This window comes from Corvus kubaryi, unplaced genomic scaffold, assembly GCF_017639235.1.
Source record: "Corvus kubaryi isolate FWS band 111438036 unplaced genomic scaffold, C.kubaryi_AGA036_p1.0 split1-37374, whole genome shotgun sequence".
Taxonomy (NCBI): Eukaryota; Metazoa; Chordata; class Aves; order Passeriformes; family Corvidae; genus Corvus; species Corvus kubaryi.
Genome location: NW_024582079.1, coordinates 961453 through 986383, shown reverse-complemented (window position 1 = coordinate 986383; position 24931 = coordinate 961453). Strand labels below are relative to the sequence as shown.

Sequence of the window (24931 nt, the reverse complement as noted above, 5' to 3'; positions counted from 1 at the left end):
TGAAAGGTAAGTAAAGGGTCTGTGCTGAACTGACACTAGCTGAAAAATTTGTTCAGCCTAATTAGCAGCAAATCACTTCTGTGTCCAACCTTGCTTGTGGAGATGGGAGCCAGTCCACCCCCTCCCCCCCTTATCCTCTGCTGCCCTTCATGGGTTTTCAGAGCCCTCCCTGGCTGAGCAGTGAGGGTTTTTGTGAGGACACAGATCTGCAGCCACGTGTCATTGCGGGCCAACAAGTGCAAAATTACTGGAAATTCGTGGGAAACTGTACACCCATCTCGGGCTTTGTCTAGGATTGTTCAGGCTGTCATTGGAACCAGTCATGATCGATCAGCTTTTAAATTTCATGAAATTTTAATTAAAGAATGGAAAGCCTACGAAGACATCATATGACAAGAGCGCTGGAAACAAATACAATTTCACTTCCAACCATTAACCAGAAAAGCAGCAAATGGTTGACTGCACATCGCCATTGCAGTCTAAGGAAAGTACAGCTCTTGGCTTCGGCGGGCAGGTCATTAGTGACTGAATAATCAGTGACATTTCCCTTCTAAATCTGACACAAATGAAGTGCAGTGCTCTGGAAAAAGCCATTAAGTGCAAAGCCTCGCCTTTACTCTGCTCCAGGTATTGCAGAACAAGATCTAATGGCAGCCTTTAGCTGTGATTTAGCTTTGATAGCATCCACAGGATAGTAACCTCCCAGGATGCCAAGAGCCAAGTGCTTCCAGCCTTGCACAAGCCATCATGTTGTGCAAAAACAGAAAGTGAGTCTTGTTCCTTGCTGGTGTTCCCAGATGCAGCCAGTAAAAGACACAAGTAGGAAAACCTGTAATGTGGAGTACTGGAAAGCTGAACAGTGTATTCTTATGCTTGAGAGGTACCAGCAGGTAAAGATCTCACTCATCATGGGATGAGTTTTTAGAGCCTGACATCCTCCTGTGAATTCCCGTGGCAGCTCTCAAAGCTGGGTGTTAACCTGTTTTTCTGCACATTTGAAAATGTTTTCTTGATGGGAGTGGAAAGTGAGCAGCACTACACAGGAAAAAGGAAGGACTGGTCTTGTTTATGTCTGTCCCTTGAATTTCTCTGAATAATGTGTTGTAAGATGGATGGAATCATCAAATAGGTGTAACTTTCTCTGCTCCCTCCCCGTGTGCTGTGGCTTTGAAAATAATGTCAAAAGGTTAATAGGAGCCAGACTGTGTTGGGGGCATCCCTTGTGTGAAGCAGTGAGTCTTTAAGGAGGTTTTTCTTGGGGGAAAGACTGAGTAGGGGAAACTTTTCCTAGGCAAAAGCATTACCAGTAGCTGAACTGGGAAGCGCTGTTGTCTTGGAAACTCTGTGCATTGAAGCTGGATATGTCTGATCTTCAAAATTCCTTTTTCTTCATGGACCCCAAAATAGAAGTTTTCAATGCAGTCAGGGTATCTTTTTCAATTGCTTTGATTTATATTTAGCCCTGCGTTGGGAAGTTCCAGTGCAGTATTTTTGATCATTAGCTCTCCTAGTCGTGTTTGGGTTAAGAGTCTACTATTCAGTGGATAAATCTGTTTTGGGTATAGTCCTGTGAGTTATAGTCTTACTGAAAACACATGAATGACCACAGATAAAAGTGTATTTTTAATGAGAAGTTTCATTAATATTGGGAAAAAAAAAGTCCTGGGAAGGTTCGTTAGTGGCTCACTGATTTCACTCCCAGCTGTTGTAGTTAGTTCTGACTGAAAGCTCTTAATAGTTTTATTGCTCTGTTTACAGAGCACGGGATAAGATGTTGTTTCAAAACAAAAGGCTTTGTTACCCTATCAGAAGGTTTTTTAATATATTTATTACATTTAGGATGCATCCTAAAGGTGTGTATCCAAACATTTGAATTTATATAAGCAACCAGGCAGCTATTGCCATGTGATTTTCTTTATCCTGACATGTTTTGGAGAGGTTAGATTACCAAAATCTCTTTTGACTGTTAGAATTTGGGGGTCTCTTCCAAAGCTGGAGGAGGTGCTGTCTGCACCCTTGTCTCACTGCAGGGCAGCATTCCCCCTTGCCAACATCTCTCTTTTCATCACTCAGGATCTCCTGGGAGATGGTTGTATTTATGTGGAGCTGGGGAATGCTCTGGAGCAAAAGTCTGATAAGGAGCAACTGAGGGAGCTGGGGGGCTCACGCTGGAGAAAAGAATAGATTGGCTATTAGGAAAAAGTTATTCAGGAGAAGTCTGCCAAGCACTGACACAAGCTGCCCAGGGAAGTGGTGGAATCGCCATCCCTCAAGAGATTTAAAAGTTGTGTAGATGTGGCACTTGGGGACGTGGCTTAGTGGTGAACTTGGCATTGCTGGGTTAAAAGTTGGACTTGATGATCTAAGAGGCTTTTTCCAGCCCAAACTGTTATATCATTCTATTTCTACATGACCCAGAAACCCCAGTTGAAAGAGAAAAAATGGAAGTAGCTTTATTATTGTAATTCAGCAACTTACACTGCGCTCCCTGTGACCCTTTTGCCAATGGGTGCATGTTGGACCACAGCTCCCTAAATCCATAATTTAAGGATTGAGGAGGTAAGGGAGGCATGAGTGAAACCCTTCCTAGCGCAGAGGACAAAGGTTCTCTCTCTTCTCCACCCGCAGGTGACGTTGTGGACATCTACCAGCGGGAGTTCCTCGCGCTCCGGGACCGGCTGCACGCAGCCGAGCAGGAGAGCCTGAAGCGCTCCAAGGAGCTCAACCTGGTCCTGGAGGAGATCAAGAGAGCGCTGTCGGAGAAGCAGGCCCTGCGGGATATAAACCGGACCTGGAGCAGCTTATCTGGTGAATAAACAGACGTTGAGGATCTGGGGCTGTTCTGAAGCTGTTGCTAATGAGGAGGTAGAGAGGTGTGTGCGTGTGTGTGCAGGACTGCGGACAGGACCTGCTCTTCTCTCCCCTGGTGCGAGCAAACTGGAATTCAGAGGGACTTGGGCGCTCTTAAACTGCTGTTTAATTAGAGGTGCATATGCATCATTAAACACGGATTTGCCTCTGCCGAGGATATTCGCCAATTTGCTTGCTTGCAAGCTTTTTTTCTCCTTTGCAAGTCATACAAACTGTTCCCTATGGCTGTATTCAATCCATATGGAAAATGGGTATTCAAAGAGAGGGGGGAGGAAGGAGTTAGGCTGGCTGAGCACCCCTTGCCAATTTATTTGGTTTTTTTGGTTTTTTTTAAGTTGCTCGGTTGAAGAAAATTGGATCTCTACAGAAAGATCTGATTTGACCTTCATTTTATCTTCATTCTCCCCTCTCCTTCCCAAATATTTTGGGACTTCTTTAAGGCCCTCCTGGCTCCTGCTGAACTTTAATTGGGTTTGTGGTAGCATGTTAAAGGTTGGCCTGATTCTTTATAACCCAGCAGTAGTCTCGGGTGGCCAGGCTGCTGTAAAAAGGCTTTTTGCCTTGCAGTCTCTTCCTACCTACCGTGCCTTGCAATTGATTCCCTTTTCCTTTTTAAGACGAAACCAAGTTAAAACTGTGGAATATCACCAACAAGAATGTGCTGCACCTTCCCACCATCTTCCATCATTTGCCACATTTGCTGTCAAAGGAGAACAGTCTGCAGCCAGCCGTGCATGTGGGACAGGGGCGCACTGGAGGTAAATGGGAATTAGTGCTGCTTCTGGTGCTCTTCCTCACCTTGGTGCCTGTCCCTCCCCTTTCCTCCGGGCCTGGCTGTGGCACAGATACGAGCAGGACTGGAGGAAGGGCTGCATGCGTCATGCAAGCTTCCTTGGTTATCGTGACATGTGGGGTGGGTGAGCCATGTCACGCCTGCAAGTCTTCAGGGAGTGCTGTCTGTGCTCTTGACTGGCCCTAAAATGTTCTCAGTGCTTCTGCCAGATGTTGTTTGCTGCTTTCCATATCCAGAGTGCTCTAGACTTTGCCTGGAAGGGCTTCAGATGAAGGCATAGTTTGTAGGGTGCTTCATGGAGACTGTAACCCATCTAAGGAGACAAATCCCATTGGGAACGGGACTTTGGTTACTTGATGATTCCCCCCTGCTCCCAAATCCCAACCCAACACCAAAGACCTGACTTGCACCTCCTAAACTGGAGTGCTTTTGGCCATGGGAGGGATTTGGAGAACAAGAGGTGGTCTTGAAGTTGCTGTTCACAGGTTGAAAAGGCCCCTGGGAAGGGGAGGGATTTTGGGTGTTTCCTTAGAGATCATTCCTTCAGGGAGAAAATGCAGAGCATATCTGACTGCCCATGGGTGCCCTGCCAGCCTGGCACATTGAGGTGCTCTGCTGGTTGGCACTGGGCTGAGGACAGGAGTGTGTGAACCCTGTGTAGCCCAGGAACCCACCAACCTGCAGCTCACCGCTGGTTTTTAATGACAGAGCCTGGCACTGGCCAGGTGAACCATGGGAGCAGAGCAAAGTGTCTTGCCCAGCACAGCCCCCTCTCTGAAATCTCTTTGTGGCCCTGGGCAGTGTCCGTCGTGATGGGAATCCCCAGCGTGAAGCGGGAGGTGCATTCCTACCTCACCGACACCCTCAACTCCCTCATCTCAGAGCTCACGCAGCAGGAGAAGGAGGACTCCGTCATCGTTGTCCTCATTGCCGAGGTAAGACAGAGCTTTGCCAGTTTGCCCCATTTTCCCTGGCCCCCATCCTTCTGTCTGCCAGGCTCGGTGCCAAACAGGATGCTGCCCACCCGGACTCCAGCTCTGCCACTTGCTGGGTAAATAAGCCTGGCCTTGGGCTGCCGTCCAGCAGGATCAGCAGGTTTGTCTTGCCCGAAATGAAACACCAGTTGGACCAGAGAGGGTCAGGATGTGAGCAGGCAAACATGTCCCATTGGCAGCTGCCGGTGTGGCACAGCTCACCTAAATCATGATGCCTCCTGCATGGTGCTTGAATGGATATTCACAAAATGGGCTGGAGGAGCCCCACAGCCACGTCTAGGAGAGCAGATCCATTTCTCCACATACCTGTAAGACATCACTAAACCCTTCTTGAAACCCAGGAGTCAATGATTCGGGGTTCAGACTAATATGCCTCTTTGTACCGGTGCCCGGAGCCCAGAATCAGTTGCTGAATCCAAGGGCTGAAAAGCCTTGATACTTTAATCCTCAAGAGCTGCTTTTATCTATAGGTTTAGATGGTTATTTTTCTCCATGGCTTTCCTCTCAGGATTATTTTCTTGAGCCTGAAGTGCATTTGTCTTAGTTTCCAGAAATCCAGTGAGAAAGATAAACCTCAGTAGCCTGTTACCGGGAGCAGAACAAAGATGAATGTCTGGGTTTGCTGCCTGTTTACCCATAATTTGACATTTTGAGTAGCATTTGGCCTTCAGGGCTCTGGCTGGTATTTTGTAGAGGGAGAAGGTGTGCCCAGATGGGTGCAGCCCAAAGGGCCCAGAACAAGGTTTGGTCCTGGCCATCATTTGGCTCCCTTGGAGCCAGGACAAGTTTGGTGACTGTGCAGTGGGTAAGTTGAAGCCTGAGAGGTTTTAAGCAACTTGACCCAGACCAGCTCCTGTTTTGGTCTGCAGTAATAATATTTTAGTTGACTTGAAAGTAAGGTGCATGCTGTGATGGCAGCTCCTGTGATGATGAGGAAAGTGACCAACAAATAAATGAATTCTGATCCTGTGAAGTGCAGGAGCACACACACCACATCCCAGTAACAGCCACTGCAGTTGTTGCAGATCCCTCTGGCCAAGTTTGGTCTTGGAGCTGCACAACATCCTTCTGTGCAAGTGTCTACCACTGCTGTGCCTGCTCTGCCTCTTTCCAAAGTGTTTCTCCATGTACCTGCACTTGTTAGAGCTCCCTGAGCATGGGATAAAGAGTAAGTAGTGGAGAGGGTGGTATGAACATGAAGCAAATGCTGAGTAATTTTGAGACTCAGCACAAGTGCAGCAACTGAATGTCCTTTCTGGGACTTCTCATTCCCAGGTGTCACTGCTGGCCACTGCAGGTGTCATCCACAGTGGCTAGGCTGCTGGGGAGAGGAGGGGGTTCCTGAGCTGCCTGAGGGGAGCCCTGGGGGGAGATGGCTGGCTCGGCTGTCACCAGCCCACTGTTTCAGACACTTGGAATGGAGCTGCATGGTTCCTGCCAAAGCCAGGAACATCTTTCCTGCTTTTGTTTTCCCCTTTGCTGTTTTCTTGGCATGCTGAAGTAAGAAATCAGTCCAGCACTGGGACTCTGAGCCCTGTGTAAGAAAGGGACCTTTTCCTCTCGAGAAAACCCTTCCTTGTCTCCGTGCCAGCACAGAAGTGCTGTGCTCAGCCTGTGACACACATCCCGGTGTCTGATTCTCACCTCGCCCAGCACCGAGTGCAGCAGCAGCTGGTCCTGGCTTCTGCAATGCTGCATCAGCAGATCCACCCGGGATGTGCAGCCTCATGATCCGTATGGCTGCCCAAAACAATGCCACCACCAGGAAACAGGAACAGTTTTTGCTTGTGGGTCTCCTGGCCTTTGTTCTGGGGGGGGGGGGGTTTTCCCATCACTCTGCAGATGGTTTCTGTGCAGTGCCTGTCCCTGTGTTTGCACTTACCTCACCCGCAGACAGCAGCGAGCGGCACTGATGACCTTTGTCTGCCAAATGTTATGGGTTGCCACGTTGATTGTGGGAACAAACTGGGGCTTCAGGAAGAAAAGTGTCAAAATGAACCTGAAATGAAAAACTTATAAATAGACCCCTCTTTTTCACCAAAGGGTACAGAGTATTCGCTGCCAAAAGTATTCACTTGGATGCAAGCCAGTGTGTGTAGGGAAAAAATAAATAGCCCAGAGGTTAAAACTTGTGCAAACAATTGGTGCTGGCAGGGGCAGAAGTGCCAGGAGAGCACGTGGGGAAGATGTGCAGGATCTTGTGTCCTTTGGGGTGGATTTTGGTGTGTGATGCCTTTGGTTAACACTGACCACAGAGGAGGGCTCCTGGGAGCCTGTCAGCATAGGAGAGCAGTAAAGCTGGATAAAAGGACATGAAGGTGAATGAAGATGATACAGATGTGCTGACAGTACCCTGGGGTGTGTTGAAGAAGATTTCTGAGCCATGGGGGACACAAGCTGAGGCTGAAGGCTCTAACACTGCTTTTCTTTTGTTTTCAGACAGATCCGCAGTACACAGCTGGAGTGGCAGAAAATATCAAAAACTTGTAAGCACTTCCAAATGGCTTCAGTGTACAGCCTGTGCCGGGGAACAGCTTCATTAAGGAGAAAATACACACTTTTCTGCTTCCCTTTTGTATTTTGTTGTTGCTTGGGGTTTTTTCCTCTTTTTAAACTCTGTGCTGTCTTTGCTAATGCCACTTCCACTCTCTGCTTGTTCTAAAATGCATCCCATATGAAGCTTCCAGGAGACTGCTTTGTGCTCACAGTATTTAACACACATGGTCATTTCGTTCTGTTTTGCTCCTTCTGTCCTGGGGCATTGTGAGGAGATGGATTGTTTAGATTTCCAGTGATCCTGGCAGTTGTTTCAGTGTCTACTGCAGCCCTGTACTTGCTCTGTGCAGTCTGGGCAGTGTAGTAAGCACACACAAATGCTCCTGCCTTATTTTGCTTTAAAATCCATGATCCATCTTTCTTCCCGCTCCAGCCTGTTTGTTTTCCCCTTGTTCCAGGCTCTAGTTACATTTGTCTCTCACAGTGCTGGCTGCTATTTATGTCCTGCAGCCTCAGTGGCTTTTGCAGCTTCATCTGTGGCTGTTTAAGCAGAAGCTGGTGATGGATTATTAACCATGAGCCAGTCCTGGCATTAACGGCACCAGAGCTTGGGGGCAAAGGGAAAAGGTGGTGAGAGAAGGGGCAGTGACTCCCGTCCAGCTCCTGCGATTGCTCCTTTCCAAAGGATCGCAGTCGCCGTACAAAGGAGAAGGGAAAGGGCAGCACATCCTCCCAGCACCCCTTGTCCCCGAGCCAATGATGGGAGAGGGGCTGGGACGTGCGTGGGGAGGGCTGTGTTCCCGGGCACTTGCAGAAGAGCTGAAACAGAGCCCTCCATCTTGCTGTGCAGGAGCTGGCAGGGCTCCCCTCCTTGTTCCTGCTGGCAGGAGGACGCACTTATCGGGGGATAATGGACTGATTGTCCAATGGATCCTGATGAAATTACCGGGCTCTGCTGCAGAGTGCCTCTGCGTAGAAGTCCTGAAACTTTAATTGACTTAATGATTTGATTTCTCATCATCCCCCTGTCCAGTGCCTCCTGCCTCTCCCCGAGTCACTGAAATTATTTTTCTTCCAAATTGAATTGAGGTGGTGTGGGGCCAGGACAGGCTGGGCTTTTCTCGCAGGAGGGAGAAAGCTGTTGCTGCTTCAGCACAGTGTTTTGTCAGCTCAGTGAGAAGCTGCTGTTTCACTGCTTCCTGAAGAAGGGAAGATTTGAAAAATGTTAGCTGAAAGACCTGCCAGTCCCAAGGAAGGCATAAGGAAGGGAACAAGAAGTGAGAAGTTTTTGGCAGTCTCACTGCTTTGTCTCCCTCTGCCCCATCTCCCGTCCTCCAGGCTCTGCACAAACAAAGGAAACAGCCTTGCACCAACTGTTCTCGAAAAGGCAGTATAAAAATAACTGGTTTTCCTGCTTACCTCTCACAGTTAGAGCAGTCCCCTACATTGCTTGCGAGGCTGATGTAGGTGCCTACTTTTCAGATGGGTGACATTATTTTCTGTTTGAGTTTGACTCTTTAAAGGCTTCTTAGCTGCATTATAGGAAAAGTAGATGCTGATTTTATCAGCATAAGAGAACTAGGTAGACTTCCTGCTGGCTCTCTGAACTACAGCACAGCAGTGTTTTAAGCAACTTAGCAGAAATGTATAGCAAAAACTCGGCAAGATTAATTTAATTACTGATGCCTTTGGAAAATCTCGAAATGCATGTAAGGCCAAGTCCTTTCTTTGCTGAACCAGCTTGCAGGTCATTTAAGCTTATAAAGAGTACATGGTGCTCAGGGCTGTCTTTAAAGCTGACCCATGTATGTGCAGAAGGGAGGAGGATGCTGGGGGGGAGCATGTGCATGTGGGGCTGTTAGAGACTGTGGGAGGGAGAAGACAGCTTAAAAACCGCTTGTCAATCCCTGCTGATGTCTGCTGATGAGGCCTGGAAGTGCACTGGATACCAGGGAAGTTATACCTTAGAGGCTGTGCTGTTTGTTTGGTTCTGTGGCTCAGTGTTTACCCAGTGATTTGGTCTACGAAATGCTGCGTCAGACGTGGAGGTATTTGTTTACTGCTGCTTTTCTCCCTCAGATTCCCAAAGGAAATACACTCAGGTCTCCTGGAGGTAATTTCCCCATCTCCACATTTCTATCCTGATTTCTCCCACCTGCGGGAATCCTTTGGGGACCCCAAGGAAAGAGTCAGGTAAGAATGGATGAGCTTATAAACCAAGCAAGCCCTGAATTTAAGAAACTGTAGCAAGTTCCTCACTGACTCCAGCAGGGAAAGCTCTTCTGCAGGGCCAGGCAAGGACTTTAAACTTGGATTACCCAAAAGTTGGAAGGACATGATTTGGTGATGGGAGATGAACTGGCACCAGCTTTGCCAGGCTTGCCTCGTGCTGTGGTGTTTCCATCACCAAGTGAGGGGCTCATTTTAACCCAAATTACCTTCATTTTGGAAGTCCTTGAGGTTTCCAGTAACTCTTAGTTGACCAGGGACCAAAGGGAGAGGCCATATGCCGTTCCCTCTGCCTCCCAGAGCTGTGTCACCTTCCCATCTCAAACACAGCCTTGGCAGGCTCCTCAGGGCAGCCGTTGTCCCAGGAGAGACTGGTGCTCCCATTGTCTTTGTCTCTTGCAGGTGGAGGACAAAGCAGAACCTGGACTACTGCTTTTTAATGATGTATGCCCAGTCCAAAGGCATTTATTATGTGCAGGTGGGTTTGGTGCTGGTGCTGGTGGGAAGATGGATGTACCTGTGAGTTCACTGTACTGGCTCATGCCAGCTGAGAGAGAATAAAGAGCACATCCAATTGTGTGATGCAGCAGAGTGGGAGCAGGTTTTAACCACATAGGTTCAAAAGCTGGGTTTCTAAAATACTTTTAGACTTGGAAGCCTCCCACTTAGGAAAGGCAGAAATCCTTGTTTCTCTTACCTGTTAGATTGAGTGAGAAAAATCTGCTTGGAGCACCTTCCAAAATAAACTGGGTCTGTGCTAAAGCTTTCTTCTGGTCTATGGTGTGATTGCTCTGCGTAGAGAGACTGTTGCTGGGACCTGGATGGGACATTGGCACTGTGTCCTTTTGTCTTGCAGCTGGAGGATGATATTGTGGCCAAACCAAACTATCTCAGCACAATGAAGAACTTTGCCTTGCAGCAGCCCTCTGAGGAGTGGATGATCCTGGAGTTCTCTCAGCTGGGGTTCATTGGTAATGTTCTCCCCTGCTCACCCCAGTCCTATCAGGAACAAGGCACAAGAGCCTACTGGCTCTTGCCAGCACTGCATTCTTGGCCCAGGAAATTGTCCCCTCAAGATGGTAAAATACTTGGACTTGATCCCTCCCTATTTTTGCAATGACCCTTATGTTTGCACATCGGAGAAAGATCCTCACAGCTGGTACTGCTGATGCTCACTTTTAGTAAAAATAAACCTGGTGAGTGGCCCAGCCAACAGCCAAACAGCTTAGATATGACCAGTAGCTTTTAGGCTGGATGGGATCTGGATTTGCCTAAGAGTGTGCAAAAGGAAGTTTACATCAGCCCAGAACTATTTTGGGAATGGCAGTACATGGTTGCAGTAGCAGCTTGATCTGTTATTTTGGATACTAGTTTGACTGGCTTAAAACTTGTAGTTTTTGGGGCAGGAAATGGTCTGTCCTGCAGCTGGCTGTATGGTTTTCATCCTTGTTTCTCTTTACTGAATGGGAGAGTTTTAGACCTTTTGATACTGTTGTGACCTGCGAGACTGTAATGCTCTCTAATTCTGCGACGAATATTAAATCCGGAAGTGCATTAGCAGTGTCAGCAGTGCTGGTACGTAAACTGGGGCCACGTGTTGTTTCCTTTACGTAGAGAGATGGACACATCTAACCTCCATAGCCCAGTCTCCCAAGTTTTTCTTTCCCAGCTCTGATTCTTGACCATTTTATACCATAGCTCCTCTCTCTCTATCTTCTCTCTTTCTTTGTGCTGTAGGAAAAATGTTCAAGTCTCTGGATCTGAGCTTGATTGTGGAATTCATCCTGATGTTCTATAAGGACAAACCCATTGACTGGCTGCTGGATCACATCCTCTGGGTGAAAGTCTGCAACCCTGAGAAAGATGCAGTATGTAAACAATCTCTGTTGAAGGGAAATGCTCTGTTTTTGTGTGGGCAAATATATGCTTGGCTGTGCCTCCAGAGGATCTTTTCTGTGAGCTCTGGTGTTAACTGACTTTGCACTGTGCCGTGCCATCCCTGTGGAGCGTGCCGCGGGGTGTCCTTGTAGATTGTGTAAGTGGAGACCTGGGAGCTCAGGCTTTTGTAGTCTGCAGCTGCCAGAAAAGGCATTATTTCTGCATCTAAGCACTAACAGGGTATTTCTCCTCCAGTCCTTGAGGACAGGAGTCATTCCCCATTCTTCTGTGTTGTTTTGCATTCCGGTGTGCTTCTCTCCCTGAAGCCATTTCCCACTCACTGACTACAACCCCAGAATAACCCTTTGACGCTGGATCCATGTGCTGTACCCACCTGGAGCACTCATGGAGACTGCCCAGAGCTCACCCCAGACGACCCAGAGCAAACCCTCCTTGCACAGTCTGGCAGAATGAAGCCAGATCATACAAAGCTCTTGTCAGGGTTTCTAGGAGGGTGCAGAGAGGTGAAAGGGGCTCTGTTTTCATGCTGCCACTCCTTTTGCAGAGCCATAAGCCCCTGTGCCCTGTGGAGGTTGTGTTTGAACTCCACCAGCAAGGGGCTAAAGCGAGTGGGAAGGGCAGAGAAGGAGTGTGTGCGGCAGCAGATGTAAGATGAGCTCAGAACCACATACTCTCCTGTCTCCTCTCTGAACATGCTGTATTTACTCAAACACTTGCTCGCCCTCCTCCCCCAGTGGAGAACAGGCAGCAGAGTCCCTGTGCAGAGCTCAGAGCCAGTGGCTTAGGACAGCCCTCGTGGTGACAGCCACATTGGGGTGACAAATGGCAGAGCAAGTGGTCATTCTGGGAATTAGTATTGTATTAATGTGCTGGGGGGATGGACCATCCTCAGGGCTCTGCAGAACTGGGGCAAGGATGTGGTTTAATGTGGCCTGATCCCTGGTAGAGGACGTGGCATCTGCTCCTGTACCCCTTGTGCAGCAGGACCAGTTTCAGGCGATGTCACTCCTGACAGTTCAAACCATGTGCTCAGGTGTGACAGAGCAATCCCCAGGCCTGTCTGGCAGCCCCACATTCTGCACCACTGTGGGCAAAGCCGAGTTGGTGGGATGCTGGGATGGAGCTGGGAATGATGCTGCTGTTTGTGCCCCCACCTTCAAAATCCTCAGCTTGAGCACTGATTAAATGCAGATCCTGCTGCGCAGGATCATCTTCTTCTTAACTCATCTGTGCTCATCTTTTCCTACCTGATGGAACCAAGGTTTTCTCAGGGGAAACCGCAAATCTCTTAAACATGTTGCCTTTTTAAAAATTAACCTACTTTCCATGTGGATTTCTGGCTCCTTTCCCCCACTGTTTGCATGATTAACTCTGCACAGCGCCCTTTCAAACATGACTTTCTCTTGTAAATCCCACTGTGCAGAATCAAATTGGTAGCAGGGAGGATTTGTCTTTTTGATTGAAAGTTTGTTTGACCTGAGCTTTTGGTAAGTGCTTTGCTCCTTCTTTTTTAACTAATTTTAGATTTACCTGGGGTAGAGCTGTGTGAAAGGATGACCTTCTTACCACCAACTGAGCTATTCCCCCTCCTGGCTTGTCTGCTAAAGAAACATTTCAGCAAATGTTTCTTTAGCAGAACAGAAAAAGGGGAGAAAGATAAATCAAGAGATGCTGTAGCTCCCTTTTCCTCTCCCCATCCAGAGTGAGATAGCCATGATGGAGTTGCATCCAGAGTTGCTGACAGCGAGTAGGGTCTGTCCCATTAGCACGGCTAGTTTTAATTTTCTAATGTAACGTGAGCTGGATTAGGGGATTATCTCTTCTGCAGCTCGCAAGGGTCATGCCTGGAATTTCCCAGCTCCTGGCCCGTGGTGAGGGCTTGGTGTGGCACCCTGTCTGTTCCAGGCATCCGGCGACGCCGTGCCCTCCGCGGGATTTCTGCTGGGTGGGAGGCTGAGAGAGCAGATGGCATTAGGGATGTGCAGGCATTTCTTTTCTTGGAAAAAGCCAAAGTTGGATAACAAATACCCTCTCCATACAGTTTTTCACCTGTATTTTTGTCCTGCTCCCCCAAACTGAGAGAAATGAGCTATTTTAAAATGTGAGTTCTCATCTCCCCACGCTCTCAGTGATTTTCCCTTTTGTCCTTTATTCCCTCTCCATCGTCTCTCTCCCTCCACTCCACGGTAAATCACTGCCAGGATCGCAGTTGCATCTCCAAGTTTATTTATGTGGTGGATAGGCGTGAAACAGCCGAGCAGCTTTGATGATGGCATGTGCTGTACATCTGCTCACAGCTCCTGCCAGCAAACTGGGAGCTGCCCATCCAGAGAGAGCCCGCACTTGGTACCTGTTCACCTGGGCTCTGAATCATCCCAGGATTACTGTACCTTCAGACATCAGGGATCCCAAGCTCTGAGTTGTAGGAAAAAGGCTTTCCCAATAAGCCAAGGGCAAAGGAGACTCAATTATCTGGCTGTCCCTTCCTGACAGTACAGAGGGGATTTGCTCAGTGCTCTAAGCTATGCTTGGCAAGGAGAAATTTGGCACTTGAACCCGGACACTGCCCAGCAGAGCCTGGGGGGTGAGTGGCCAAGAGTCACAGTCCAGTTTGTCCAGAGTGTGGTTAAAAGCCCTCTTGCCAAATTAGAGCCTAAATAACACAGAAGGGCATAGAGATGGAGGGCAGGGCTGTCTGTCATTCCCTGTGCCCTTGTCCATCCCTCTTGTGGGTCACAGTGGCCCACAGAGGTTTGAGCCTGGGGCACTGTGGGGCTGTCTCGTTTCAGAAACACTGCGACAGGCAGAAGGCAAACCTGAGGATCCGCTTCAAGCCCTCGCTCTTCCAGCATGTGGGAACCCACTCCTCCTTGGCTGGGAAGATACAGAAGCTGAAGGTGGGTACCAGCTGCCCAAGCTGCAGGTGGCCTGGCCTGCAGGCACCCAGGAACTGGCTGTCTTTGGGTGGGGACATCAGTGACAGCAGCTGGTGGCAGCTGGATTTCTGTGCAGTGGTTGTGTTTTATTCTGAGTTACAGTGAGCTCAGGTAGCTCTTGCTCCTCAGAGTGGCAGTGACATGCACCAAGAGTCACTGCGAGATTTTAAGCCTTGGAACCTGTCCTGGACACCCATCTTGAGTGCCAGCCCGTGGTCCAGGCAAGTCACTTCGAAGAATCTGCTGATGCACCTTGGAGAGGTGATTCCTGGGTTGATCTGACTTCCTTCCTACCCCACTCGGTATTCCTGGGATTTGGTGATAGGTGAGCTAGAACTCACTGCGGAAGAGCTGGAATTGTTGATGTGTGTTTCAACATGAACAAAATGCAGCTTCCCACAACTACAAGTGCAGAGCCCATGGAGACACATCCCTGGACTGTGCTGTCTGTGTGATCCCCAGGGAAATGGATGGTATGATCCAGTTTGTATCACAGTGCAGTGCTGTCAGGCCATGTAATCCAGTCATTTTATGCTATTGTCAGCCTCCCAGCCGCTTTCTCCTCAAGCGTAAGGACTGTTTCCAGAGCTCCTGGGGCAGAAACAGGCATTCAGGGACATTTGGACAATGAAGGGCTCCTTGGTGTGCTGGATCAGAGCACAGAGCAGGGGTGTTTCTCTGAGCTGGCTCTCCTGAAGCTGTGTCCTGGGATCCAGTCAGATATTCCCCTGCCTAATGCCTTCCCCAAATTACTTCCATCTCTCATCCTTCTGTGCCCAGCAAATCACAAAATTTTAATTTGCAGTGCCTTGTAGCTGGGGCCCTCACGGGCCAGAGCAGCTCATGGCCCTTCTCTGCCCTTTTGCTTTGTGCCCACGAAGGACAAGGACTTTGGAAAACAGGCACTGCGGAAAGAGCATGTCAACCCTCCTGCTGAGGTGAGCACCAGCCTGAAAACCTACCAGCACTTCACCTTGGAGAAGGCTTACCTGCGGGAGGACTTCTTCTGGGCCTTCACTCCCACTGCTGGAGACTTCATCCGATTCCGATTCTTCAAACCGCTCCGTATCGAAAGGCCAGTGCTTGGGGGGTCAGCAGGGGGGTGTGGGGACACCCCAGAGCACTTGGAGACACTTGACTTTTGCTCTCCTGGCAATTTAAATCAAATTCCTTGCCTGTCTCCTGCTTGGCTGCCCGGGAGGAGAGAGCAGTGCTCTTCTAAGGGAAGGACAATTTCACCGTTTCTCAGTGGGGCCACCTTTGCCAGAGCCCTTTGCTTTCCTGCACTTGTGAGCAGTCCATGGTTTCACTAATCTGGTACAGAAAGTCTCCTGCCAAATCGTGCTGTGGGCTCTTTGGGAAGGTGCCTGTTAGGTTGAGCTGTTTGATGATTCGGATGGGGTGAAAGCCATCATGTGCCCCCGCGCTCAGTGTGCCTTTCCCTGGATTTGGTCTCTGTCACAGGTTCTTCTTCCGCAGCGGGAACATCGAGCACCCAGAAGACAAACTCTTCAACACGACCGTGGAGGTTCTGCCGTTTGACGTAAGGGTTTGATTGAGACTTGAGGTGAGGGTGGAGTGGGAAGCAAAAGCAGCTTGAGAGAAGGGAACTGCTTAAAGCCATCAGGAAAATCTTTACAAGATTCGAGTGCCTCTTTGAGGTGCTGGCAGGGAGCCAGGGGGTCATGCCTGGTGTGATGCCACCTCGGGAGCGAGGTGCTTTGCTGAGCACGTCTGTGTGAGCTATCCCTGCCTGCAGAGGGGATGCTCCAATGGGTGGGATGACTGCAGAGGAGGGGATGGAGCCAGAATGGTGCAGTGGAAGCAGCAGCATGAGGACTGCAAATGTCCTCTTTTTTGGGCATGTGTCTCAGGGTGCCAGGTATGGGACGAGATGCCAGGGTTTGCTGGCAAGGACAGTTCTGGGGTTGCTACTTTGCCTTGGGACTTTTGGGTGACTCTTGCCTCTGGCCTTGCACAAAACTCCTCTCCTTCTGCAGAGCCTGCAGTCAGATAAGGAAGCCTTGCAGGAGGGAAGAGGCGCAGTCGTCAAATACCGCAGGACAGCGGATGGCTACATCCAGATAGGTACAGCGGGGTGTCAGGTGGTAAAGTGCCTGCTGGCTTTGATAACACAGCCCATGTCCTCACCTGCACATCAGTCAAGAACCTTAGAGCTGTTTGCTTGGCAAAGAGTAATTTCTGCTTGCCAGGAGCCAGGCTGGAACAGGATTTAATTGTCATTGTCTCCTCTCCTACACTGCCCTCCCTCTCAGACCAGGTTGTCCTCCTCAGATAGTTTACAGTCCTGCATTTCTGCCAGTCTCTGCTCAGAGCTGGGAGCAAATGATGCAGATTATCCATTTGCTTAAGATGGGGTTAAAAACCTCCACCAGGGGCAGTTTTTCAGTCTGTGTACTCACAGCACTTGCAGGTCAAACTTTGTCTCCTGCCACCTGAGCTTGTTTTAGTGCTTGCCCTGCCCTTGTACAAGAAGGAGCAATTGCAGCCTCCAGAGACCTGCCAGTGTGTGGTACAGCCCTGGTGTCCCTGCTAAGATGTCTTTTTTTTATTAAGTAGACAAATAAAAGAAAAATTTCCTGGTACATGTAGTGTTTTGCCATTTTCTTATTCCTCTGCATGCTGGCTGGTTTCTCCCAGTTGCATTTTCAAAAAAAAACCAAATCACACGCAAAAAGTGTGTCAGGCCACTCTGTCCCCTTTCGCACAGCAGCAATATCTAGCCAAATACTCCCCATTTTGTTTTGTTTACCTGATTTTTGTTCTCCAAAGTGTGGTATTTTGCACTGTATTGCCATCCACGCTGCTGGTTTTTAGCCTGTCTTGTGTTGGGGAGTGGCAGGCAGGGGCTGCTGGGGCTGTTGGTGGTGCCCCTCAGGGAGAGGGGAAGGTGAAGGGGCAATGCCAGAGGACCATCCCTGCGTCAGCCACATGCTCTCCCCACCAGGCTCATTCTCCAAGGGCATCGCAGAGGGCGAGGTGGACCCATATTTCGGGCCGCTGGAGGCCATCAGGCTGTCCATCCAGACCGACTCCCCGGTGTGGATCATCCTGAGCGAGGTAAGCCGAGCTCCCTCAGCACCTGCCCAGCCCTGCCCTGCTCATCGCTCTCATCCCATCCCTCTCTTCTTTCAGATTTTTATCAAAAAAGCAGAGTGAAACATGTATGAGGCAGAATGGACACACTCCTGGATCCCTGGTCCTGCTCCCTCCCTCCTGTTCCCTCCTCCCCACGGCGCCTTGCCCGGACCAGGACAGCGCAGGGCCGGCTGCCGGAGGCAGCACTCGCCGCCAGACTGCAGCAAAGCTGCTGCTCGGCCGGCCCCACCATCCCCAGCGGGGCTGCAGGGCCAGGACGGGCATCGACTTCTCCTGAAGAGGAGCAAAAAGCAGAACCCAACCCCCTGTGCAGAGGGGTGGCTTTGCTCCGCTCCCTCGGCCCCTCAGGGTGCCGGCTGCCGCTCGGGACACACGGACACGGGACAGTTTGGGGTCGGGATGAGCTTTAGCGAGCGTGGGGACAAAAAGCACCTTCAGCCCTGGACAGGGCAGTCTTTGGCTGTATTTGGGGACAGAGCAGGTCACACTGAGTCCTGCCAGCTGACCCCGCTGGCGCGCTAGGATGGAGGCGGCAGGGACCAAGGTCTGCCTTGCCCTCTCCCAGGCAACAGTCCTGGCCACAGCTGAGGATTAAGTGAGGGCAAAGACTGACCCTCCTTCAGCAGAGGAGGAATGAATTCAAAGGGGTTGGAGCTATGATTATGGCAGGGAAAACAAAAAATAAAATACGCCACACTGTGCCTGCCAGCATTGAACACAGCCCCTTAACTCATGGTGAAGTCTCCAGTGTCTTCATGCCTTGAAATTGAGTGCAGAAACTGTCTTTTTTAAAATAACTATTTCAGTTATTGATTGATGTGGGTTTTTTGGGGAAGAAAAAAAAAAATAGCAGAAGTAGCCCAGTTCAAAAATAGTAGGGATTAGTGTAAATCCCAATGTCCTTTCAGCTATACACTGGAATGCATTATACTACTTTAATGTGCTGTATTTTTTATTATTGGATACATTTGATTTTTTCAAGTACATCTCTCTATATAAATATATAAAATAATGTGCACTGTAATAAAAGCTAAATTTAAACCTTTGGTGCAGCAGTGAGAGTCACTTGCAGCAGGGCTGCTTTAGGCTTCTGCAAACCCCAGGTTCACAGTGGAGGGTGTAATCCAGGGAGGGCAAAGTACTACTGCAGGATGGGTAAGTGAAGATAAGTGAGGCTGGGGCAAGGTAAAGGTCATTCAATCAATGCCAAACACAGACTTTAGTATTTGGACTAGGGTCAGGCTTTTCTCCCAATATTTGGATGTGGTTTTAGGCAAGCTTACCCATCCTTTTCAGTTAGTCACAGCAGCTTTTCCTATAAACACAGTCCCCAACTCAGATATTCTCACAGCAGTCTCTGAGCACCTTTGACAATTACAGGTGATTTCTAGTGAGAAAAATAATTTATTTTTGTATATCCATGGTGTGATTCTTCAACATAGATCATTACAGCAGTAAGGAGGAGAGACGACAGCATGTGGGTCGATCTGTGCTCCATGAAGCAGAGCCAGAGGCATTTTAGAGCAGACAGTGCTACAAAGCTCAGCGGTGAAGCTCCTCAGCAGGAGCAGGGGCTGGAAAGCACTTGCTTTCTAGAAGGGAAATTATCTCTGAAGAGCAGAGGAGTGCCAGCATCCACCTCCCTTCAGAGGGGAGCACAGAGACAGGGAAATAGTCTCTCTCTGATGGTGCCACATGACTGGCTCCCCTGTGCCAGGGGCAAACAGTGGTTTTTGGGAGAGCTGTGGCCCCTCTCACCAGGCACTGCGTAGCTGGAGAGGCCAGGCCAGTGCTGACATCCATGAGGAGGAGCTGGGCCACAGGAAGTGTGCCAGGAGCCCGGCCAGCGCCAGACCCAGGAGCAGCCAGAGCAGCCAGGCACTGGCGTACAGTGGTGCCAGCCTGAGTGGGAGAGAACCCTGTCAGGCACTGCCAGCCCAGCCAGGGCACAAGGCACACTGGCAGGGCTGAGCATCCCCACCCTCCTTTGAGACAGGGAAGAGGTGGCACAGCCATGAGCACATGGGGGCAGGAGAGGAGGAGGAGGAGGTGGTGAAAATCTGCCTGCAGTCCCACCCGTGGGAAGGAAACCTGTTCAGGGGCCACATCCTGCTCCCAGCCTCCCTGGGCTGGTTTTGGGTGCCCACGGCCCTGGTCAGGTACTCACCGTCCCTGTGCAGCCACGGTGTAGCCCTGGAAGTACTTGAGGCGGGCGTAGAGGTACAACAGCCCACATGCCGCAGTCACACCTGTGGGGAAGAGGGGAGCTGGGGATGCCTGGACACTGCTGTGTTCCAGCACTGTCACCCCAGCAGATGGGGCATGACCAGAAAACCAAACACAGAGTTATTTGGCTTTAAACCACTGTGGGAGTTTAAATGAGTTTTCTTCCTTCCCTTTTTGTAAGAGATGAACTTCTCTGCCCCACAGAGCTGCCCTGGGACTTGGGTTGGCAACGTTCGCTTAAATGATTTCTCCTCACAAGTTTCCTGTGGCAGCAACCAAATCCCCTAAACTCACTTGGTAGTGATAGACAGTGGATGAGTAACTGTTTGGGTTATGGTTTCTCATTCTGACACAGCACTGCCTCAGCTGCTGGCACCCTGGACAGCCTGACCTTGTCTAGGAGAAGCAGCATGAGGGAACAGCCAGGCTCTGGTGAAGGAGCAAGGGCTGCCAGTGCCTGCTCCTCCAGGCAGGAATGGGCTCAGCTGCTCCCAACAGGAGCTGGGGCACTTCATGGTCAATCCAGCTAAAGGGGAAATTTGTTTTCCATGAACAACAGCCTCACAAGCACAGAGAGAATGTGCCTGAGTCACAATGGGATTTAAACTGGGGTTGGGGTTTTTTTGTTTGTTTGTTTGTTCACGTGTTTTGGGTTGGAGTTCCCCCCCACATCCTTGTTACCTTGATGGAAGAAGATTCCAGCAACCCAGAGGAGTGAAATGAAGATTGGGAAGTACTCTGAGCAGTTTGCCCTGGTGAGAACCAGAGATGAGAGTTAAAATTGCCTCCTTATATGTCGGAGCATGGATAACCAAGGCTGGAGTAGGGAATGGGAAACTCACATCAGAGCTGATAAGAACCATTACTGTGCTGTGGGAAAGGAGCCTTTTCTGTGATCCAGAACACCCAATATCTGTATTTAAGAGAAAAAAAGCACCCAAACAACACACAGTGTTCACCTCTCCTGCATTCACATGGCCCTGGAATGATGAGCTGTGGCTGAGATGGAGATTTGTCTCTGCTGGACCCGCGACAGGCTCCATTCCGTACACAGCACCATCACAGACAGCTGCTGCACCGCCAGCTGCTGCGGGAGAGCCTCCATGTCAGTATTTAAGGAGCTTTCTCTTCCCCTCAGGTGAGCACAGCCCAAATTTGGGAGTGACACATGTCACATTCTAAGAAGGAGACTTCTCTCAGATAAAATTCAGCAGAAGGTGATCAGATCTGCAGCCAGGTTTTCTTCTTCCTTTTTCCTTTAGTGGCAAAAATACTGATTTTCTGCAAGAAGGCTAGGAGCTGTGCTGTTAAAGACACTGGTTTTGCTTCTCCTACATTTTACTATTCCCTAGGCAATTTAATCTTAATTTTGGCCAAAAATGAATCAACCTTTGGAGAATGGAGCCAGGCTGGGAGCTGGAAAAAGTCTGTAGAACCTTATGCTGTAAATGCAGTTTGAGCCTCAGTGAAGGGAGGCTGCCAGGTTTCTCCAAGTGAGTAGTATGTCAATACCACTTTTCCCCCTTTTTTTTTTTTTTCAATATATCAATTTATCCATTTGTGTACTATTCCACAAGGAAAAGAGGAGAAAAACCCACAAAGAAGCAATACCTTCTCAAGTCCAAGTTCCCCGAGGTCACCTTCTCTGCCAATTACAGCCAGGGCTTCCCAGAACACCACAGCCCATGGCATGACTTGGTTAACACACATTTAATAGTTAAGTATTTAATTAAAAGCCACATCAGCAGCTCCCCAGCTCACAGAGGCTGATGTCTCCAGGCAGGCTGGCCTTCCATGGCACCACAGAAGGACTGAAGCTGGTGTTTTTGTCACTCCACAAATGCTTCCTGTGCACTGGCGAGGGAACGCAGCTGCTTTGTTCGGGGTTTAGTGCTGTGCTGGAACTACCCTTCACACCAGCCCCAGCCAATTCCTTTCAATCGCTTACAAAACAGAATGACTGAGATGAAAGACAGAATCTGGTGCTTGTTGGAAGCCGAAGGGATCTGTGAACATTTCCAGTTTACCTCCAGCATTGCTCTCTCCATAGGAACAGAGCAAAAAGAAATAGCCCTCAGCAGGGCCCCACGAGTGCTGACTCTCACAGTACAATGGCTTCTGAAAGGGAAAAAATTAAAATGCTCTTGTAGCTGGTTCTGCCAGCAAAGCCCTTTGCTTCAATTCAACAGCAAAACACTACAAGAAAATGTCAGGTTATTAATAAAGCTTTGGCTGCTCTCACCATTTGGAGCCAACGGTAATATTAAATTTAATGATGCTAATCATGAATGCTCTGCACCTCCTCCATACGGCCACTAATTCATAATTTGGCTGCCTCACAATGCCAGAAGGAGAATTATCATGGATCTGCAGAAACACCCCAGCCAAAGTGCTCCAAATCAAAACTCAGACCTTTGCACACAAAGCATTGAAAGAAAAATCTAATACCAGTAGCAGTAAGTGAAAAGGTGACTTGAGGGTGACCAGTGTCTCCCGACAGTGACAGTTGACTCAAGTCTTATCTAGACAAAGTCACTACAAAAAAGTCAAAATCTTACTGAGCTCTGAAGGTCCGCTCAAATTCAGGGTGACCTGTTGTTTCAGGAGGGGAAATCCTGTACTTCCGACGGGTGTAGATCACCTGCATTGCAAAATAGGCTAAAAACAGAACACAGGAATGGTAACAGACCAGCAGTGTTTATTTAGCCAAGCTTTATCTGGCTTAGAATCAAGCAAGTGGTTAGAATAAAAGAGATAATATGATCTAGGTCCACAGTCCAGGGCTGTCACATATGACCTGTAATAAATGTGCCATTTATTTCACGTTTTGATGCCATGGAGATTTTTTGCCTTTCCTTTTATACCCCTGTTATACTTTTATACAACTTCTGTATTCCTAGTGCTTATTGCCTACATTCTTGGACTTGTTTGTTCAGCTAGAAGACTAAACATTTTAGAAGCTTCGTAGGTACAGGATAGTGTGCCCCAGACCCCAAGGTCCTCTCCAGAACACATTCTGTAAACCAAGATAGAACCATCCAGGGGAAGGTTCCTTGGGGAAGGGGGCTCATTCAAGCCTCTCATTGGAGAATTTTTGATAGATGTGCTAATTAGTAACACCTTTAATGATATACCAGATCTTTTGGGGTGTGCATTGTGGTACGCATGGAGGTGCATTCGACCTAGACATAGTGCACCTAAGGATCCTTAAAATAAATACCAAGGTAAAATCCATTTTTCCCTTCTAACCGTGTTTGACTCTTGATTTTAAGACCAGGAAAAGGCATCAGTTTAAATTCAGGTTTGGTTATCCCAGCTGAGCACCAGTGCTGGATGACACTTTGCATCATGTCATGCCCAAACAAAAAATAAAACCTTACCAAGTCCACACCGAGTCACAGAATTATTTCTTAATCTTGCCCTTTGTGTTTAGAGCATCCGTGCACCCTCAGCCAGTCTGATGGGAATGATGTGCAAAACTCTGCTATTCCTAGTGGATGCAAAGGATGGTCCACATCACAGAGCAGCATCCAAACTGTCAAGCACTGGGGTATCATTAAGTCAATTAGAGATGCTTTTAATCATGGCAATAAAAGGAAATGGGGAAGAGGGCAATTTTTTCTTGCCCCTTGCTCCTGTAGGGCAGCCCCAAGAGTCCAGCAGTTCAAGGAGCAGAGGTGCCTCCCATGCCTGCTATCAGCCTGTGCCACGTTTGAGCCAAGGCACTGACTCAGTGTCTGCTACATCAGTCCCTTGTACATTCGTAAAGGACATGGAAAGTCACTTCAAAACAATGAAAACTTGCCATATGAAGATTTGGAGTGTTTCACTATTTATTGAAATCTCCCACGGGCAATTGCTGATGCTCCAAGTGTTTTATTTAGGTGCACTACTACACTGTTGCTTTTATTGAAAACTCCTATTTACTTATAGGAGAAAACTAAATTATGAAAACAATTACTTTGGTGGCTGTGGTGGTGTCACTGAGACGCTTATGTGAGTAAAGTCCTCGCGTAGCAACATTTCCAGAGTTCACATAGAGACAAGGAGTAAGGCCTGCCTTGGGGACTGTCTTATTGTAACAAAGATAAAAGCAGAACAGCAGGATAGAGAAGGGGAAGTAGGAACAGATGTTCCAAGATTAGAGGAAAGACATGTGCCTGCAGAAAAGCATTAGAACATACGTAGAAGGGCATTAGAAATGTAAATAATCTGATGCTCTGTGACTTGTGTATCACAAGGCTTTAGTAACATAAATACCAACAGTCATTCCTTTAAAGACACATTTAAGAACAATTAAGCACGTTCTAGCGTCTTCCACGGTGACCCAGCCCTAAACAAAAGGTGCTGACAGAGCAGGGTGGGGAGAAACAAGAATGCTCCCCCCTCTTGGGTTCATTTGTAGAGCACTGGTCACGGGTGAGGGTGTTCTCCTTCCCCAGAGGTCCAGCGGGACATGACCCAGCATTCCCTCTCTGTATCCAGAGAGATGTAACACGCAACTGGAATTCAGCAGCTGCTGGCAGAGCTCTGGGAATAAGATGAAACCATGACTCATCCTGTTACCTCCTCACCTCAGGTAATCACCTCTCCTCCTCCCTGATGCTCTCAGGGTCTCATCCCGGTCTCCTCTCCAGAAATGGACTGAGCTGAAGTTACAGCATCATGAGCAGCTCTGCTTGTGGCATAAGCCAAACTGCACTGGGCAATGCTCTTCATCCTGCTTTGTGCCATCTGCAGCTTTCCTAGCATAGGATTCTTGTGACTGATGAGTGAGGTAAGAGTCATTTCAGATCAAACCTCTCCATCAGCTCTACAATTAGCATCTTGCTTCTACACAGGGGTTAATATTCAGACAAGTCCTACCCAGATCCCTGACACTTAGGGATGGGTAACATACAAAATAACCACCCAAGAGGAGCAGGAGCCTTTTGGAGGATGGCTGGCTGTTCCCCAAACCTGGTGTAACGGTGAAGCACTAAGGATGAAGAATCAGTCCCCAGAAGCATTTCTCAGAATGAGGCGTTGAAAAAACCCACACTGCATGAGCCTTCTCAACACAGACTTTTAGAAAAAAGTGTTCAATCTACTCTGCAGGACCCTTCAAACTATTTTTTTTTGTGATTCATGTCTCGAGGTTAATCACCTGTGTGGATTCCCATGTGGCTTAGGGGCTCAGCTCTCCCTGAACTTTGCTCCTCAGCGGAAATATTCTTCATTCTCTATTTGATTATGTCCACAAACTTGTCAAATCATATCACAGCTGCTATCTGCCACATTTGGGTGAACCTGGCAAACAAGCCCTGTGGGGCCTGACAGTGACATTGCATATGTTTTCTTTCCTTTGAAGCCATAAAATAAAGGGG

General features: G+C 48.7%; 2 protein-coding genes across 4 annotated transcripts in view; one reads left to right on the top strand and one right to left on the bottom strand.

Annotated features, from left to right (window-relative positions):
- Positions 1 to 18380, top strand: part of LOC121657768 (alpha-1,3-mannosyl-glycoprotein 4-beta-N-acetylglucosaminyltransferase B) — a 51290-nt gene extending 32910 nt beyond the window's left edge. For 2 of the 3 annotated variants that reach the window (XM_042013841.1, XM_042013842.1), the window contains exons 2-16: positions 2629 to 2808; positions 3489 to 3629; positions 4466 to 4599; positions 7099 to 7145; positions 9235 to 9348; positions 9787 to 9862; positions 10241 to 10355; positions 11122 to 11252; positions 14073 to 14180; positions 14349 to 14480; positions 15101 to 15294; positions 15684 to 15762; positions 16220 to 16307; positions 17188 to 17300; positions 17376 to 18380. In XM_042013841.1, coding sequence (XP_041869775.1) covers positions 2629 to 2808; positions 3489 to 3629; positions 4466 to 4599; positions 7099 to 7145; positions 9235 to 9348; positions 9787 to 9862; positions 10241 to 10355; positions 11122 to 11252; positions 14073 to 14180; positions 14349 to 14480; positions 15101 to 15294; positions 15684 to 15762; positions 16220 to 16307; positions 17188 to 17300; positions 17376 to 17399 — 1676 coding nt within the window. In that variant the 3' untranslated portion in view covers positions 17400 to 18380. The remainder of the gene's footprint in view (positions 1 to 2628; positions 2809 to 3488; positions 3630 to 4465; positions 4600 to 7098; positions 7146 to 9234; positions 9349 to 9786; positions 9863 to 10240; positions 10356 to 11121; positions 11253 to 14072; positions 14181 to 14348; positions 14481 to 15100; positions 15295 to 15683; positions 15763 to 16219; positions 16308 to 17187; positions 17301 to 17375) is intronic. The other variant, XM_042013843.1, reaches the window with a different exon arrangement.
- The window catches only part of LOC121657769 (leukotriene C4 synthase-like), an 8817-nt gene continuing 2114 nt past the window's right edge, over positions 18229 to 24931 (bottom strand). The window contains exons 2-5 of the mRNA XM_042013844.1: positions 22124 to 22223; positions 20247 to 20317; positions 19507 to 19588; positions 18229 to 19241 (exon numbers count right to left, since the gene is read on the bottom strand). Coding sequence (XP_041869778.1) covers positions 19094 to 19241; positions 19507 to 19588; positions 20247 to 20317; positions 22124 to 22223 — 401 coding nt within the window. The 3' untranslated portion in view covers positions 18229 to 19093. The remainder of the gene's footprint in view (positions 19242 to 19506; positions 19589 to 20246; positions 20318 to 22123; positions 22224 to 24931) is intronic.